At 40.6% G+C, this 16,571-nt stretch overlaps 1 protein-coding gene across 3 annotated transcripts in view; it reads right to left on the minus strand.

Moving 5' to 3' along the window:
• negr1 (neuronal growth regulator 1) overlaps window positions 1-9,425 on the minus strand; it is a 126,647-nt gene extending 117,222 nt beyond the window's left edge. Inside the window, exon 1 of one of the 3 annotated variants that reach the window (XM_031864007.1) lies at window positions 8,927-9,425. In XM_031864007.1, coding sequence (XP_031719867.1) covers window positions 8,927-9,096 — 170 coding nt within the window. In that variant the 5' untranslated portion in view covers window positions 9,097-9,425. The remainder of the gene's footprint in view (window positions 1-8,926) is intronic. The other 2 variants (XM_031864008.1, XM_031864009.1) reach the window with 2 other exon arrangements.
• Window positions 9,426-16,571: the final 7,146 nt, after the last annotated feature.

Genomic DNA, 16,571 nt, shown 5'->3' on the forward strand with positions numbered 1-16,571 from the left:
ACATATGTGAAAAATGCACAATAATTTCTTTCCAGTTTTTCTGACAAAGATGATAGATGATATGTTTACAATGATATAACTGAGAAAAGCAGCGATCATCACCATACAAGCATGCAAGTGAATGTTTCATTGACGGGATTAATCGATCATAAAAATAATTGCAGATTAATTAATTTAGTAAATTCATTACATTTCTGTTGATCCACTTATGTATTCATTGACTAATTGTTTCAGCTCTAGACAGTTTAGCTAACAAAACAATGTGTCTTACATAATGTTAATCAAACATAAATAATCAGACGATAAATGATGATGAAGGAAAATACTCGTATTGGATTAAATAAACACTGTATTACCACCAGCTTCAGCTGAAACACACAAATTGAAGGTGATAGCTAAATATATTGTTCAGGAAAAAGCCCTCAAATATAGAAATGGAAAATCCATTGTACAGAATGCAGTATATCTTAGTTGCATTCTTTTTTTTGACCATTGTTTATTTCTTTTGACCAAGCACCCACTCCACCCATCAATCAGGCAACAATTCGAGTAGTGAAAATACCTTTTACCGTTTATCGTGCATGTACCGCCCACATCACGGACACTGAGCATAGATCGAGTTTTGCAGTCAATACTACATACTAATACTAAATAGACCGGAGTAACCAGAGTAAAGGGATATACTTCATGAAGAGGCTGTGGACTCATAAATGGGTTGTGGCAAGTAGCAAAGATGGTGGTTGTATCTGTGCATCTCTATTATGATGGTGATTTGGGATTAGGGTTTCTAAAAGCCTCCAGCCTCTGTCTCAAATGGGATAGTTGATCATCATTGACTGATACGGGCCTTGGCTGTAGTTTATGCTTCTTATTTTCCAATCCCTGATCAACTGGGATCCCTTAAGCACAATGAGTTGACTATCACAGAAAGGAACACGGCTAAGCTAACATGCTGCATGGGAACAGACCAAATACGTTAGATAGAACGACCCCTGGAGTGTTTACAGAGAACACCAGACAGCTCATCCAATGCTGGGTAGTAACTGATCACGACTTACCCTTATATGCAATTAATGATCAGAGAGAAAGAGAGAGGTGGGTAAAGATAAGGTGACAGTGAGAGAGAGTCAGAGACAGTGAAGTGTGGAGTCCTATTATGAAGAGCAAAAAGCCTGCCCGAGTCTAAAATTAGAACCCTAATGAGTGGCAGTCTCACAGATCAGTTGATGAATTCAACATTAGCCCAGATTGAGTCAATCTCCCGGCCATGGTGTGGTTGGGACAAAGCCCGACACCCTCTTTTCATGTCAAAATGTTTCCTCTCTGTTTGGATTAAATCCTCTATCTTTTTTACCAGGAGCTTCAGTCAGTTGTGTTTCCCTCGTAAAAGAACTGAACGCTGTCGGAGGACTTTGTTGAACCAGAATCTGAGAACACATTGGTAAACATGCGATAAAACAATGGGGGGTCGAGTTCTATTCAATAACACGGCGATAACCTGTGTGGCCGACGATTGTGTTCTGTGTTCCCATAAATTACGTACTGAGGGGACTGTGTAAAGTAAGTACATTTGAGCAACACCATATTTCTGTTGTGTTTAACTGGTTTACTCTACAGTAACACACCATTGTGCCATCTGTGCAAAGAGTTAATACACTGACTCTACAATTAGGCAGTAAGTATCCAACAGGGGCATTTGTCATTGCTGGCTTTAATCTACCACAAAATTAAACCAGAGAGCATCATCATCAAACCAGACAGACATAGAAACAACTGGTTAAGTATTCTAAACTGCCACACACACACACACACACACACACACTCACCAGGTGAAAACAATATCAGCATCGCTGTCTCAGCTGGTAAAGAAAAGCTTGTCAGTAAAATGTGCTTCATTATTTCAACAGTACTGCAACACTATACAGAATAATAGACTTGCTGTTCATAATGTCTGCACAATATGAATGCAATATTCTCACAAATGAGGCTTTTATTCATCTCTGTGTGGCATGACACTTCTGTTACCTTAACTCCTGACCCCACTGGCAACAATAGGTACTTCTCAGCGATATTGATTTGCTCCACTACTTCTTTCTCCATTTACTAATAATTACCAATGCAGACTCTCCAATTACTCGGCTCCAACAAACATTTACAGCAGTCGGAAATCCACACACTAATTATGCAGATGACAGAGAGAGAGAGAGAGAGAGAAATAAAACAAAACTCAAAAACCTGCTCAGAGCGACTCCAATTAAAATTCTTTAGCCATGCCAACATAGAGCCAAATGAATTATGACAATACCTATCTCCTTTAGCGGCTGCAGTGTGAGGGACAGCCATCGTGAACATATGAGTGAGCTTACCGAAGGGCTTAAAAAGGAGATTACAGTCAATACTTCTTTCTTAATGTGGAGAATTTTCTTGATTGACTGTGAAAACGTAATTACATAGATTTCTTGGTCGTGAAATATGTGTGACTCATAAGAGACTGATATTTTTTGAGTTGGAGGAAGCCTGGCAACCAGGAAAATAATAGAAATGAATGCTAGTCTTTATTATAATTCAACGTATTATATCCTGTCATTAGTTTGCTTCTAAAAGCAGTTATATATAATTATGATACCTTTATTTATATATCTTCTAACCATTCCTTTGAAAGTGATGTGAGGTCGCACGACAGCATGCGAGCCAGCTTTACTGTGAGGTCGAGGTTCTCGTCTCAGAGAGAAATGTTTCCAGTGTAAACCCAAGATACAAGGCTAATGTTGAATTTCATTAAAGGACAAGAAAATAGCCTCCACCAGAGCTGGAATCCCTCTGGATTGTTCTAACTCACTGAAGGGCATCGCTACAACAACCAAGTGTCAACACTTCTGATTTATTATACCTCTGGGATCAAACTAATGTTTACCTGAAGTCCCTCCAGCCTCCAAACATGCTCACACATAAAGATCTTACATTAAAGATAATGACATCAACCACTTGATCCTTAGGGAATATCTCCCACGACGATGATTCAGTCTCTCTTCTTCCGCAACTAAGGCTGGCTGGAAATCGACTTCAAACTTTCAGAAACGCGTCTCGGTCAAATATAGATTTGGGTCAATCCAAATTGCATGAAAGGTTCGCTTTATGACTTTGCGCTGAACAGAGCTAAATTCAAGGATATATACGAGTACGCCTCCTGCAGAGGCTCACTAAAGGTGGAGGTGTTTCTCACGCTCAGCATACCAAGTAAAGTGTACGAGCCATACGCCCAGCACTCTTTGTTTCAAAGCTTCGCCGTCACACAGGCTTCAAACTGTGATGTCAGCGAGTTTTGTTTATAACCCGCTGACATGAGCGGCATACCGCGACTCACTGCTATATAACTACGCTCAACTGAGGAGGCTCCGGATGAGATTATGCAATGTTGTCAGAGTAGCACAACTAATTATCACGAAACACAAGGAGATGCTAACTGATTGATTAAGGATTTTAATTGAAGGGGCTCTGAGGATTCAGCTCTCTGTGATGAAAGACTGGAAGTGTTGGCATACCGTATGATTTGGAGCAGAAAAGGCTGTTCACACACTCCAACAAAAGGGCTGGTAAAAATGAATGCTACTCTGGAATAGCTGTCAGAGAGAGAAGCTTAATCTTCTAAACACAAAGACAGTATACGTCCCTCAAGAACGTGCAGAGAAACAAACTCACTACACATGACTGAAAGTATCCACACTCATGTAATGACCACACTCGAAAATAATAAGCGGGCAAATTACAGCCCAGTGCTCGATTTAAATCGTAAACTGCTTCCACTCTTTCATTGATGTTATGCGTCTCCTAACACAGACATGTTCCTTTCCAAGAATCCTGTTTCAAGTAACTAAACTGTTAAATTGCCCAAGAGATAACCTGTTATTGCCCGTCCAGTCACTCTCTGTCAAGTCCAATGTTGAGGCTTATAGCTTTCTCACAACACAAAAACACTCCCCGAGATTTTTCTGTAGAATTATTGTAATTACGTTGCTGCTCGCAGCTGGGTCCGGGCGAGAGCTCCATTTTCCACCCCAAATCATTTTCCCTATCCCCCTATAAGTGTAGTGATTACAAGAATATTAGAAAGATGCTTCAAAACCCAGCATAGCATCTATTTCCCTCGAAAGGATTTACCTTGGGAAAGCATTTCCATTTAGGCGTTAATTCACCGGGGCACTCAATCACTTTCGTGCTAATTGAAATGTATTAGAAATAGAAATACTTCATTTTTAGAAAGTACAATGGATTGACTTGCCTAACAAATGATGACTGGCATCCATTTGGAAATGCTTTATAATGTGCTTTCAATGTGTATGTATGTATGTACGCCAAACTAGATAGCTAATCCTGCCATGTAACCGAAAAACATCCGAGAATGTTTGATTTGGGTTTGATCTTCCCACATTGGATTGTCTGTATATCTTCATTTTTTTTTTTTAAAGGGATGAATGCAGCTCACCTTAACGTATGCATATGAATGGTTACCTAGGCTCATCTGTGAATCTATACTGACATTTGATTTATCTCATAAGTACCATATTACTTTACAGATTGAATATCCTGTATATCACTTGACACAAAAGACTAAAAAAGGTGCACACGTTTGAGATCGTTTCTCGTCTCAGTTGAGAGAACATGCTGCTTTTTGGCAACAAGCTGAATGAGACAGTTTAAAAGAAGCCATGACAGACTCTGTGGAAGAGGTTAACTGGAGGTTTCAATGGAGGCAGCTGCTATATGAACATTTAGTCAGCCACTGCTCTAGCATGTCACCTTATTAGCTGATTTCCATCTGTACTAAAACACATCTATGGCGGACGGATGCCTTCCCTTGGGCAACAGGATTTAGACTCTACTGTTTAAAAGGAAAGGTCAGATGTTTTTTCACATAAGACATTATGAGTTTCCCGCCATTAGCTGTATCTGTGCCAGGAGGGATCCGTCTGCAACTCCCTCCACAACAACAGCCCCCCCAGCCCCCCGTGCCCATTGTATTTGCATCAATATGAAAATGTTCGCTCGACAGAAAAGAGGTCAGATTACTTGCCAAACACTTGATCCTCGAGATGCGGGCACCGCAATGAGCATGAGGACTGTGAAAGACGTTAACACTGTGCTGACAGCACAACACTGATCGCGTTAAACATGTGGTGCAAGCAAGCGGGCGAGGGGGATCTTTGGGGCGTAATTAACAGTGACAGACTCAAGTGTGCCCACAGATGTGTCAGAAGAGGTAAACCAGGTTTTACCCCAAATGACTGCATGAAACTGCAGATATTTGACAGCTAACGGATGTGCACACAATATCTGCTGTATCTCCAACCAAGCTGTTGGAGAGGAAGAAGCCGTATACTTTTTAATAGAACTGGCTAATTTTAAAAAAATGATGAAATGCAGAAAGTGGAGAGGGTGCTTCTCAGCCATGGTTATGGTCTGTGGTGAGGAGATAGTCAACGATTCCTTCTTTAAAGGATGTGCTGTGGAGTTTGAACTGTCAATTAATATTTCCCTCTTCCGTCTTACCAGCATCTGCGTTGGGATGGGGGCACCAAGCCATTTTAAACTAGATGTTGTCTCTGGCAAAGTGCTTGTAGTAAATGTCAAGACCTTTCAGAGCCATAATAATGACACAGTTGAGGAAAATGATATGGCACCGTTTTTTTTTTTTTCCTGGATAAGGTTAGAAAAAGCTCCAGTACAATCATGTACAGCCACAAAAGATTCTCATCAACTGGTCTGTTGACATGAGGCGATGGTTTTAGATTCACATGAATGCCAGACTTTCAAACTAGTGACAGGTCAGTTTGTTGCACCATTACAGGGACAAAGGCCCTTGGTGCAGGCCTTTCTTTGTGGCTGAGGGCCAACTGTCAAACTAAATGACAAAAAAAATAAGCTGGGATAATTGTCTTGTTCTTGATGTGTACAGCCTCACTCCAATTTATTTCCCTGGTTTCTATTTTGATGTAAAATGTAGCTTTTAAAGCGTGATCAGTGTACTTTTTGTCTAGCTCTCATCCTCTCACACGTATTTAATTGGGAAGATAGAAAGCACCACGATAAAAAGACAGACATACTTTCAAAATCATACTGCAAATCGCAATATTGTAGCAGCGTATGCTTAAGATTTCCATCTGCCTGGACTACATGTACAGACATTCACTCTTTGCTGTTGATTACAGCTGCGTATCCACATGGAAGCGGCGGCCACTGATACCGTGTGTTTCCTCACAGCATGGGGAACTGTCTTTTCATCTGACTGGCCTCCTCAAATGCATAGCATTCATTTACCGGGAAGAGCTGCTGTATGGTGTGGTAGAAAGGGATGAGTAGCTCCTCCAAAAACAATGCGCTCCCCTGTGGAAGCGCATAGATTTCCAGTATGTAAGAAATGCAGCATGCGTGCATGACTTGAACGCATTTGTGTGAGACACTGTGGAAGCTGCAGGACCACTGGTTTCGGCATACAAGGGCCTTTGTTAGAGGCTGAAAACGGCTGAGCTTTTAAGTAATCAAAAAAAGATTAAAAGGGTGATGATACACATGCGGACCATTCTTCATCCTCAAGAAGCTCGAATCATTTAATTGATGTGGACCCACTGTCCGACATGAGTCACAGGCAGCAGTAATGCAGTGCTCAGAATTAAAGAGGTGCGGGAAATGAACACACGACAGCGGATGCACCTCTCGGGAGCATAATCCAGAGGCAGTGACTAATTGCATGCTTCTGGGTTTGTCGGTATTTGAGAATGCTCACATTTTTTAGCCAGCAATCAGCTTAGGGGCACAGCAGAAATTGCCCTCTAATAGTCCGGGGTCTTGACAATGAAGGAACTCAACAAACAGGCACTGTTTTCTGTGCTGGGTTCCTAAAAGAAATGGTTCATGTGGTGATGCCTGACTCTTAGGACCAGTCGGAAAAAAAGAAATAAAGAAAGACAAAAGAAGGAGACATGATTCCTTGTGGTTTGAGGAAATGACTAAACCAAGACAGAGCAGGCCTTTATCATCACTCTGGTGTGTTTTGCAACTAGATGTGATCCACAGAGGCGAGCAGAGATTGACAATCTCTCTTCGGTCAACAGGTGCAGAGCACAGCAAAGTGATAACTTCACAGTGGCGGCATTCACGTGAAGTGGAAAAAAAGCCAATGACTGACTACAGTGAGTGCCGAGTAACCCATTCATTAACTGTAAGAACGTGGCAATGACAGCATCTTGAAAATATTTCCCCCAATTCACTGAGGCGATGACCCACTTATGGAGAATGTTGCCTTATTCAGGGGTGGGAGGAAACTTGTTTATTGAGCTGAGTCATAGCACGGGGATAATCTCTGGTCCAATAAACCATCAGGATTCAGGCAAAGCTTCAGCCACTGATCACAGCCAAACCCAGATTGGCACAAGGGAATTAGACGCCCTCTCCAAAGAGACACTCAGAGGTGTAAGTCTCTTCTCAGGGACGTCCCTTTAGGACATGGAGGGAACAGGGGGGAAAATGAATGAGTACCCCTTTAGCTGCTGCCAAGGGATTTCTGTGATGAACACCTACACATTTAAACCACACTCATTGTGAGGCACTCATCTCCATACAGCCACTTATGATGACCTTATGCTACAGAAACAATCTAGCTCTTCAGCAATCAAGTGTGGGACAACAATGACTAAAAGCCAGGCTTAGTGGAACTTTAGACAGTTTAGCCGCTCTGTATTCAGGTCCACGCCGAGCACCTCTCAGAGTCAACACCACAGAATTCATAGTGAAATGGGTCAGGCCTCAGAGCCATCGCAACGGATATTTGATATTGGTAGAACACGATTATTATCACAGCCCTCCAAAGATTTGAATCATTTCTCTGTGTTTTGCCGGAGAGTTTTTGAATTTTCTGAAGAAATGAAATAGACGACAAAGACGAGATTTTTGCATTTTATAGCCCGGAAAGAAAACTGCAAGAGTGGTGTATTGGAAGTTATGCATAAAAAGTACTATTAGTATTCAAACTGTAAACTCATTTTTGATAGACAATGTTTTTGCCTGTATACGTATATATATATATATATATATATATATATATATATATATATACACACACACATGTATATATATGAAATAGAATATGTTACAAAAACAAACTCCTCAGTGCACTGGTCCAAACCACGCCCATGCCCAGTTGATTTAGTCCTCAATGAGCAGCCACCTTTGCAGCTGGCATCGTAGTGTACGTGATGGAGGGAGGATGGGGGAGGATGGAGGGAGAGAGATCGTGTCACAGCCATAACTCGATTGTGATAAACAGCGGGCGACCACAAATGCACTCGTTTTTTGAAACTGCGACATCACATAATACATTCAGCCAAAGGGACAGGACAGCACTGTAAAAACAGACATTTTCACGCTCTGTCGTGTATCTTCGAGCTCCTCTTTCAGCACTCATATAGCATTTGAAACTGTGGGACACAAGAGGTAAACCTAAAACATACATAATGTCGTCCCACCTGCGAGCAGCTATAAAATGAAGACACACCACATATTAAAGCACATTATCTCAGTTAAACGTGAGCACGCGAAGGGGAAAGTGTGTATGAAAACTTTGCAGTAACCATTCATTACACGTGTCGCAACAGCGGCGTCCTGCGTAGCTCTGGCCGCCCCCCCCCCTGTCAGGCGAAAAACAGGGACGGGATGGAGGGAAAATGGCCTATTGTGTGTGTTAATAGCTATTGTGTGTGTTTATAGCACGCGTTGTGCGATAGCCCAGTTTAAAAGTACTTAACAGACCTTGTAAAACGATGAACTGGTGATGAGGAGTGTGTGAGGTCGGGAGCTTTTTTTTTGCAGAACTCCCGACAGAGAGTGAGTGTGAGCGGGAGAAAGTGGAAGTTGTGTTCGCGTATGTTGTTACCTCAGTAGAGCCGTGTCGCCTTGTCTGCTGACCACGCTTTCAACCGAGGAATAGTCCACAGTTTGTCCGGCGGGCAAACATGACGGCAGCACGCAGCACAGGCTGAGAATGATCGCAGTAAGCCACTGACCAGAGACACAAGCATCCTGCACCGCAATCATTATGTCCATCGCAGAGCTGTGATATTTGGTGCCGCTTTTTCCCCAAGTCTGCGTGTTGCAACAAAAAAAAAGGCGAAGAGTTAGAAAACCTTGACGCGAACGACGCTTTTATATTATTTCCACACTTTATTTCCTCCTCGGAGCCCCGTGAAGAAACGGTCCGCCTGTATAGTTTCCCCGGTTTGTTTTTGCTGGATGCAGAGCCCACTGTGCAGGGGGAAGTGTACTCTCCAGTGGCTCGCACACCATCTAGTGAGGAAGTGCGATGCAAAATGGGAGCAGACCTAGAAGCAGACAACCCCCAGGCTCTGATCCTGTTGCCATGCGGCCGTTTCCCGGGCAACCCGTTCCCAGTGGCTCGTGATGGGAGCAGTAAAAGGTATTGATACGACTCACGTGCAATTAAAGCTATCGACTGGAGAACCACCCCCCTATCTATACCCCATAAGGAAATGAACAATCACGAGAGCATTTGGGTGGAAATGGAGCTTTCTGATGCTGACGCAGCTGTATCCCAAAGGAGAACTCTTGAAAATGTACTGTAACAATATAACAGAAAACTGTAACAATATAACAGAAAACTGTAACAATGTAACAGAAAACTGTAACAATGTAACAGAAAACTAACAATATAACAGAAAACTGTAACAATGTAACAGAAAACTAACAATATAACAGAAAACTGTAACAATGTAACAGAAACCTGATATTCAAAGGATCAAATAATAATGTATACTAAGAGTATAATGTGTGATTTTATATGAAATGTAAAAAAATAAAAATCCACAAACTACAATTCAGACATTATAACATTATAAGTCATTAAGAAAGTCCCTTTTGGGAGATTTGGGGAATATTACAGTGATATTTCATTATGCTAGAAAAACGACAACAATCAGTTCACGCACACACATACACACATACACACACAGTCATCCCAAAGAGAGACATATGGGACATACAAAGTTAGTTTTACAGCTGTAGCTGTCTGCGTTTTGCTGCTCTAAGCCTTTTGACTTAGCCTACATAATACTTAACAGACTGTAGAGCCGTAGCCATGGAAATGACATACATTTCTCATGAGGTGACATGTTGGCTCCTCTGGGTTCTTGCAGACTGGGTTATTGTTATGAATGAATTAACAACACTTCCCTGTGTATTTTTCACAACAGAAGAAAGGAAAATCAAGCTTCTGTCAGTCAGAGCATGTGCTTCAAATTGACTCAGTTTAAGATTTTACTAAAATAGTGTATAAAGTGAAGTGTGGGGATATTCTAAATTGGTACTATAACCAGTAATCACGGAACATCCTGTCCTGTGCAACAATTGCGTGGTGTTGTTTCAGCTTTTTTATTTGTTGTGTTATTGTTGATTTCATTTTCCAGCTTTGAGTCTGTACATCCTATATTAAATATTTCCCTCTGCACTCTACACAACACACTCTCTCACTGAATTCTTGTTCGTTTTTCTTTTTTAAATACATTTCTGCAAGAGGATCAATATAGTTTCATGATATCTTATCTCAAATTCTTATCTCACAGACCACAGACACACGATTGCAGTTTGTGATGTTATCAAGATGCACTGTTTGGAGCTGCTCCGTTGAAATGAAATGGGGTGAGTGGCTGTGAACTTTTGAAACGGTTTGCTTCAGTTTTTACACTGAAACTAGCTTTGGAATATTGCCTCGCCTTTAGTTTAACACCATGAAAAGAAATCTTGATTCTCCTTAAATTCATTCTGGGTGCCGTGAGTTTTGCCCTTCTGTCTTTGGTTATTATTTATCTGAGGAGATAACTTGTTTATCGCAGTGGTATGAGGGAGTTGGGACACATTTCTATTTGCAGGCGTGGTTGTGACAGAGAGCCAAGGAGCTAGTTTCCAGGGGTTACAAGGGACGTTTCACTGTGTTGGAAATGAGTCAACAACCAATGCTCCATGACAAGCAGCATTAACAGTGGGGGAGTAAAAAGTTCATCTTGTCAGGCACAAAATTCCAATTTGCATAACTGAAGCTCCCTCTACTGTTAATAGCTGTGATAACCCCATCGATACCAACACTTTACCTCTGGTTTTGTGACAGGTAGTTTGGGCTGAGACAGTATGATATTTTGCATCTTTCTCTTTCTCTTTTTTTTTTTTTGCTGAGCCTTTCAAGTTACCTCAGAAAATGAACCTTCCCATGCATGAAAGCTATAATTACAATGACTCCATTTTGTGTTAGTGCACTGTGCAGAGGGGAGAGAAGACTGGCAGCCTCTAATAATCAACTCATAATAACCTCAGGATTTATGAACAAGATGAAAGAGATCAGGCACTGGACTATCACAATGTCTGAGCTGTTTTGCCGTCTTTTCAAAGCCAGAGTGAAATCAATGCATGCAATTTGCTTTAATAGGGAGTGAATATAGTGACAGAAAATAATTGCCCATTTTTCTCAGGATGACATGTTTCCCGAGTATATACTACTTCACAGTGTTATTGGCATCTTTAAAAGTGAAGCATAAACACAAGGAGAATGGCCCCGTTTCTGTGTCTGACTGTGATTGTGATGATAGTCTGCAGCATTAAAACTGCAGTTATTGTCTGAATTGTATGCTAACGATGTGGCAAAAACCACCGAAGCATGTGCTGCCCTGTTTTGACTGTTCTGAGTGCATGATGCTGCTTGAACCTAAATGAATTACCATACATGCTTTATTGCTTGTTTTCCTGTCTTATTGCATGTTGTCACACTATTTTGTTTAGGTATGTTCGGCTTTACACACAATACCAACCTCGGTTTATGGGGCTAATTTATTAACCTGAGTAATGCAGCATGATGAAAGCTATTGTTTCCTAAAGTTGGTAAGTGCACGGTCATTTTTCTGCAATAGTGATTTGGTTGGCTATTATGATAATGAATGATATCCTGCAGGGAAATGTGCCAATCGATCACAACAAACACCAACATTTGAATGCTGAGCAGTTCTATTAAATGCAGTCCTGCAGCCTGGTTTTACGGGATGTAAGAAAGATCCATGAGGAAAAAAGCCGTTCTCATATTTTAGATAAAAAAATACACTCAGTATTTTACTCAGTGGAACGAGTAACAGGTTGATGTTGAACAGCCCTTCGATCTCCAGTTTTGAAATTCAATTTGTTTAATTTTTTAATTTTTAATTGCTGGCTAGTGTGTTTTTTTTTTTTTGACAAGCAGTTAGCATTTCTAGATGGATAACTTGTGCTTTTCTATAGACTTCAACCAAACATATAACGATTGATATCAACATTGAATTGACACCATCTCAGCTCTGACATTCAGCTTTGAAAAGAGGCTGAGCTGACTTTAATGCAAAATCCAAAAACCTTTGTGCCTTTGCTTTTGCCTTGAGTTCTTCACATACGGAAATCCATTATGGTATAGATCAACTACTGCACTTGTCTGACTGGGAAGTAATGCATTACATTTCTCAAACTGTATCTTACTGTCAAAGTCAAAATGCACAACATTGATATTGTGACCAAAACTCATTTTGAATGAACTATGGAGTTTGATATATGTAGCCCTCCAGAAGTGATTTATTTTTCAGCTGCTCCTTTCTTTGCTTTTCCTGCACTGCCCATGCAGGACAAAACCTACAACACTCATGAGTCATAACTGATTTGTACGTTCAGACAGCACCTACCGTATTTCATACATGGTGGATAGTTCAAAAAGCTCTCCAGAGTCATTAAATATAGCAGGAAACAGATCTTTTAGCCCCAACAGTGACGTTCACTATGAACTTTCTCCAGGATGTGGAGCGCAGCCTGATGAGTAAAATTAAAAGAGGGGAGTGAAAAGTTCATCTTGTCACAAAGTATATTGAGAGTAGGCAACTCTCAGACATTACTGACATCTATAGGACATAGTATAGTTTCTTGTTAATCATCGCTTAAATGTGGAACAGCTGTCTGCAACAGTTGAGTGCCCAGTTGGCTGGGTCCATGGTGTGCTTTAGGCTACATAATAATGAGACTCTGGGAACCAACAGTGGATGAAGCCACACATGAAACCATCACAACACTAAAGTGATAACGTACCGATCCTAAGCAGAGGTATTACTATTAATGCAGTTTAACAATTGACCCTTTGCTAAGCCCCGCCCTCCAGTGCCTCTCCGTCATGCTGTCAGTGCTACCATGGAGCCCACACTGTCACTAACTGCACTCACTGCATAAATACTATGTTATTTCACCTGGCGATCAAGACAGAAGGCAATTCAATTAAGGAGCAACACTGTCCAAGTAAAGCCCAAAGCAGCATGTGTATACATTCAGTTTACCTTCAGTAGCTTGCGTAGCATAGAAGTGCCAAGGATGGTTAATGATGTGCTAACGTACTCTGCTAATGATGCCAGATCCTTAAGTTTAGACAACAAAACCTGCTGAGGTTAAGGAAAAGATCATGGTTTTGGTTCAAATAAACTGTTTCTGCAGAAAGCCCTGAAGGCAAACTTCTCCTCTGTGGGATAGTTTGGGACCCTGGTTGGAGCTGGCCAATGCGACGCTATGATTGGCCAGTCTGTGGTCGGGGGGGGGCAAAGGGTAAATTTGTACTTACACTTGTAATTGTATTAGTTTTAATTAAACATGAATTACTTAATAATATTCAACTGCAAGGCAGACAAAAGTCCAAAGACCTGATGTGATTGATGGGATGAAATTATATATATTGATTAATAGGCAATGAAATAAAAGTGTTAAAATGTGCCCCACCCTCTGGGAAACATTGCTAAAGGGCTCTTCCATTTATTCATTTCAAGCAACCTTGAGGGGCAGTCCAATATGTTGATTGATTGTTCCAGAGATTTAGACTAAAGCCATTGAATCAGCCCAAAGACTGAATGTAAAGTCATCCCTTGCAGTTGAGGCTTTGTAGCTGTCATAATAGTTTTATTTTTTTTGCCACTGGCGGGGGGCAGAAGAACAAGTAGAAAACACAACACGGACGGACCTATTGTCACCCGATAAAGTTGTTATGGCAAATGTGTTAGCAAAAACGTGCCTATTTAAACATCCACCAAACATCAAGATCATTGTTTTCTATACCTAGCGAATGCCTGATATGTTTTATCTCCACCAACTTCTGAGAAATAAATCTGACCTTGTTTTCTCATGCTCCTTTATGTTCACCAGCTAGTCTCTAACTTTGAGTGCAGTGGGTTTATCAGGATTTTTTTGTGGCAAACAGCTGGCTGCTACAGCTGCAAACAAGGTTTACGTGAGCTGACATGCACTGGAAAATTGGGTGGTAATTCTCGAAGACTATACACTACACTACAAGCGGCACCTTTTACATTACTGTAGTCATTTGTTCCATCTTTAAAAATTGTCTATGACATGATGACTGACCTATCCTAAACAATAAATTGAAATTAGATTATATTTCCATATAATTGTCACCTTTACTCCTCAGAAGACAAACATGTTTATGTTTTATTCATGTCGTCACACTGAATTCATTGTAATGAACAAGTTCTTTGTTTGCATAGCAGTGTAAACCATCTAAGAACCTCACTGTGTGCTAAAGAAAGTGTAACGCTTCCTTCCTGCTGCCTAGGTTTTCTTTTTTCTTCTGTTCTGCTCAAACACCAGCCACAGGCAAAGCAGCAGCTCCCGTTTGTTTTCTTTGATTGTCTGAGCGTGCATGGCAAAGCCCTTCTCTGTGTGTACCAAAAAATTTTAGTTACACAGGGTAAATGTTTTGTGTCTTTGCCAAGATTAAACACTTTGAACAGCTTTCCGTTCATTTAGGTAAATCATCTTAGGTACAGGTCATAATAAAATCAATTACAATATTTTAGTATGTGGTCGATACAAAATCATAAATTAATTAAAGCGACACTTAAGGGTCTACAATGTACAGTAAAAAACCTGTTCTGATTCTGACCTGTATTTGATTCATTACTTTGTGCAACAATTAAATCCGTCATTTATGAATCTGTTGAGTAGATGAGTAGATAGAAAAGGCTCTCATTGAGCAGGAAGTCGTATCTGAGTAATCAACTAAAAACTGCTCCTCAGTTAGTTGTGCTTTATATGTTGCTGTTCCTCAGTATCTCTAAATGGATGTCAATGAACTTTGGAGAGCACTTTTTCAGATATGTGGTGATGTTTGTTGTATGAAAGCTGTGATAACTTAAACAATTGGGCCGTTTCTGCTAGCATCTTCATCACAATAGCATGACAGAAGGTCCTCTCAGGTACAATCCCTATATTAAGATGCTAGCCTGGAAGCATGGCACATCTTATGAATAACTAGGGAGGGTGGTTTATATCATCTTTGACTGTATCACTTTTTCTGTAGTCACTTTGAAGAATCCCTTTGAAATTTGAGAATTATAGACTTTTTTTTAGCTTTTTTTCATTTCATGCCAGCACTGTGTGTCTGTAGGAAGTTAGGTATTGAGTGTCAACTCAACACCTAACAATATTTGGTGTAATTCCATACATTGTCATGAGTATCTGGGATTGACATAAAACCCATTTTTTAAATCAAATTATATTATTTTATGCATTCTTTGATCGCATTATTCCTTTATTAAGTTGCATCTCAGAAATGGGTAAACATGCTAGGGTGATCTTTGGCAGGGGCTGTGCACCTGAGTTGATTTGATTGTCACTCACCAGGCTTTAATCTTCATTCTTCATTATTATCTCAATTTCGAACACATTCCTGCACCTGTCTGTGAGCATAACATACACCATCACAATCGCCTTCATTGATGCCTTCAGCTCCAGCAGAGGTTTCTTTGACTAGAGCTTGTTGAGCCTGGAGGCAGTGTTCATATTGCACACAGCAAACCTAGCAGCAGTTGATTCTTTTATGGAAAAAAGTTTTCATCAAAACAGTTTTCCTCCCTTTGTTTCTACTTTAGTTCTGCTTTCTTCTTTTTGACTTCGCTCAAAGTTCTTGTTGCAGTGGTGAAACATTTGGAGTCTTAAGTTAAATGACAATATCACATTTTTAATATGCCACTAAACGCTCACTGAGACTGGATTTGTTTTCATGTTGTTACAAGAGGGAGGGTGTCTTTCAAAGTCAACTTATTTTTGAAATAATACATGTTCTAATTTTACATTTACAAGGCTGTCAATAAAATAAGAATTTCTTCGGCGGTTTTCAAAAATCAATGTAGACATCATCAAATAACCATAGAAATGTACTGTGAAGGAACCATAGACTGTATGAAATAGAGACGTAGTCTCTATGACGTCACCCATTCGTTTTTTAAGAGCGGTTTGAAAACTCAAAGTGGGCGGTTCCGGCCGTTGCCATCTTGGCAGTGACGACATAGCCTACTTCTAAAATGGGCAAAGAGGTGGATTGTCGGTGGAGCTGAGGCGTCCCAGGTGACACAGCAGAGCAGAGAGATAGCAGCGTGTGACCTGAGATGGCACCTGTCACTCAAAGGGACCACAAGCCTAATAATGCATCATTTTAAAACTGGGGAGTTGAA

Source organism: Anarrhichthys ocellatus, unplaced genomic scaffold, assembly GCF_004355925.1.
Source record: "Anarrhichthys ocellatus isolate YVR2014 unplaced genomic scaffold, GSC_Weel_1.0 scaffold30, whole genome shotgun sequence".
NCBI classification, from domain to species: domain Eukaryota; kingdom Metazoa; phylum Chordata; class Actinopteri; order Perciformes; family Anarhichadidae; genus Anarrhichthys; species Anarrhichthys ocellatus.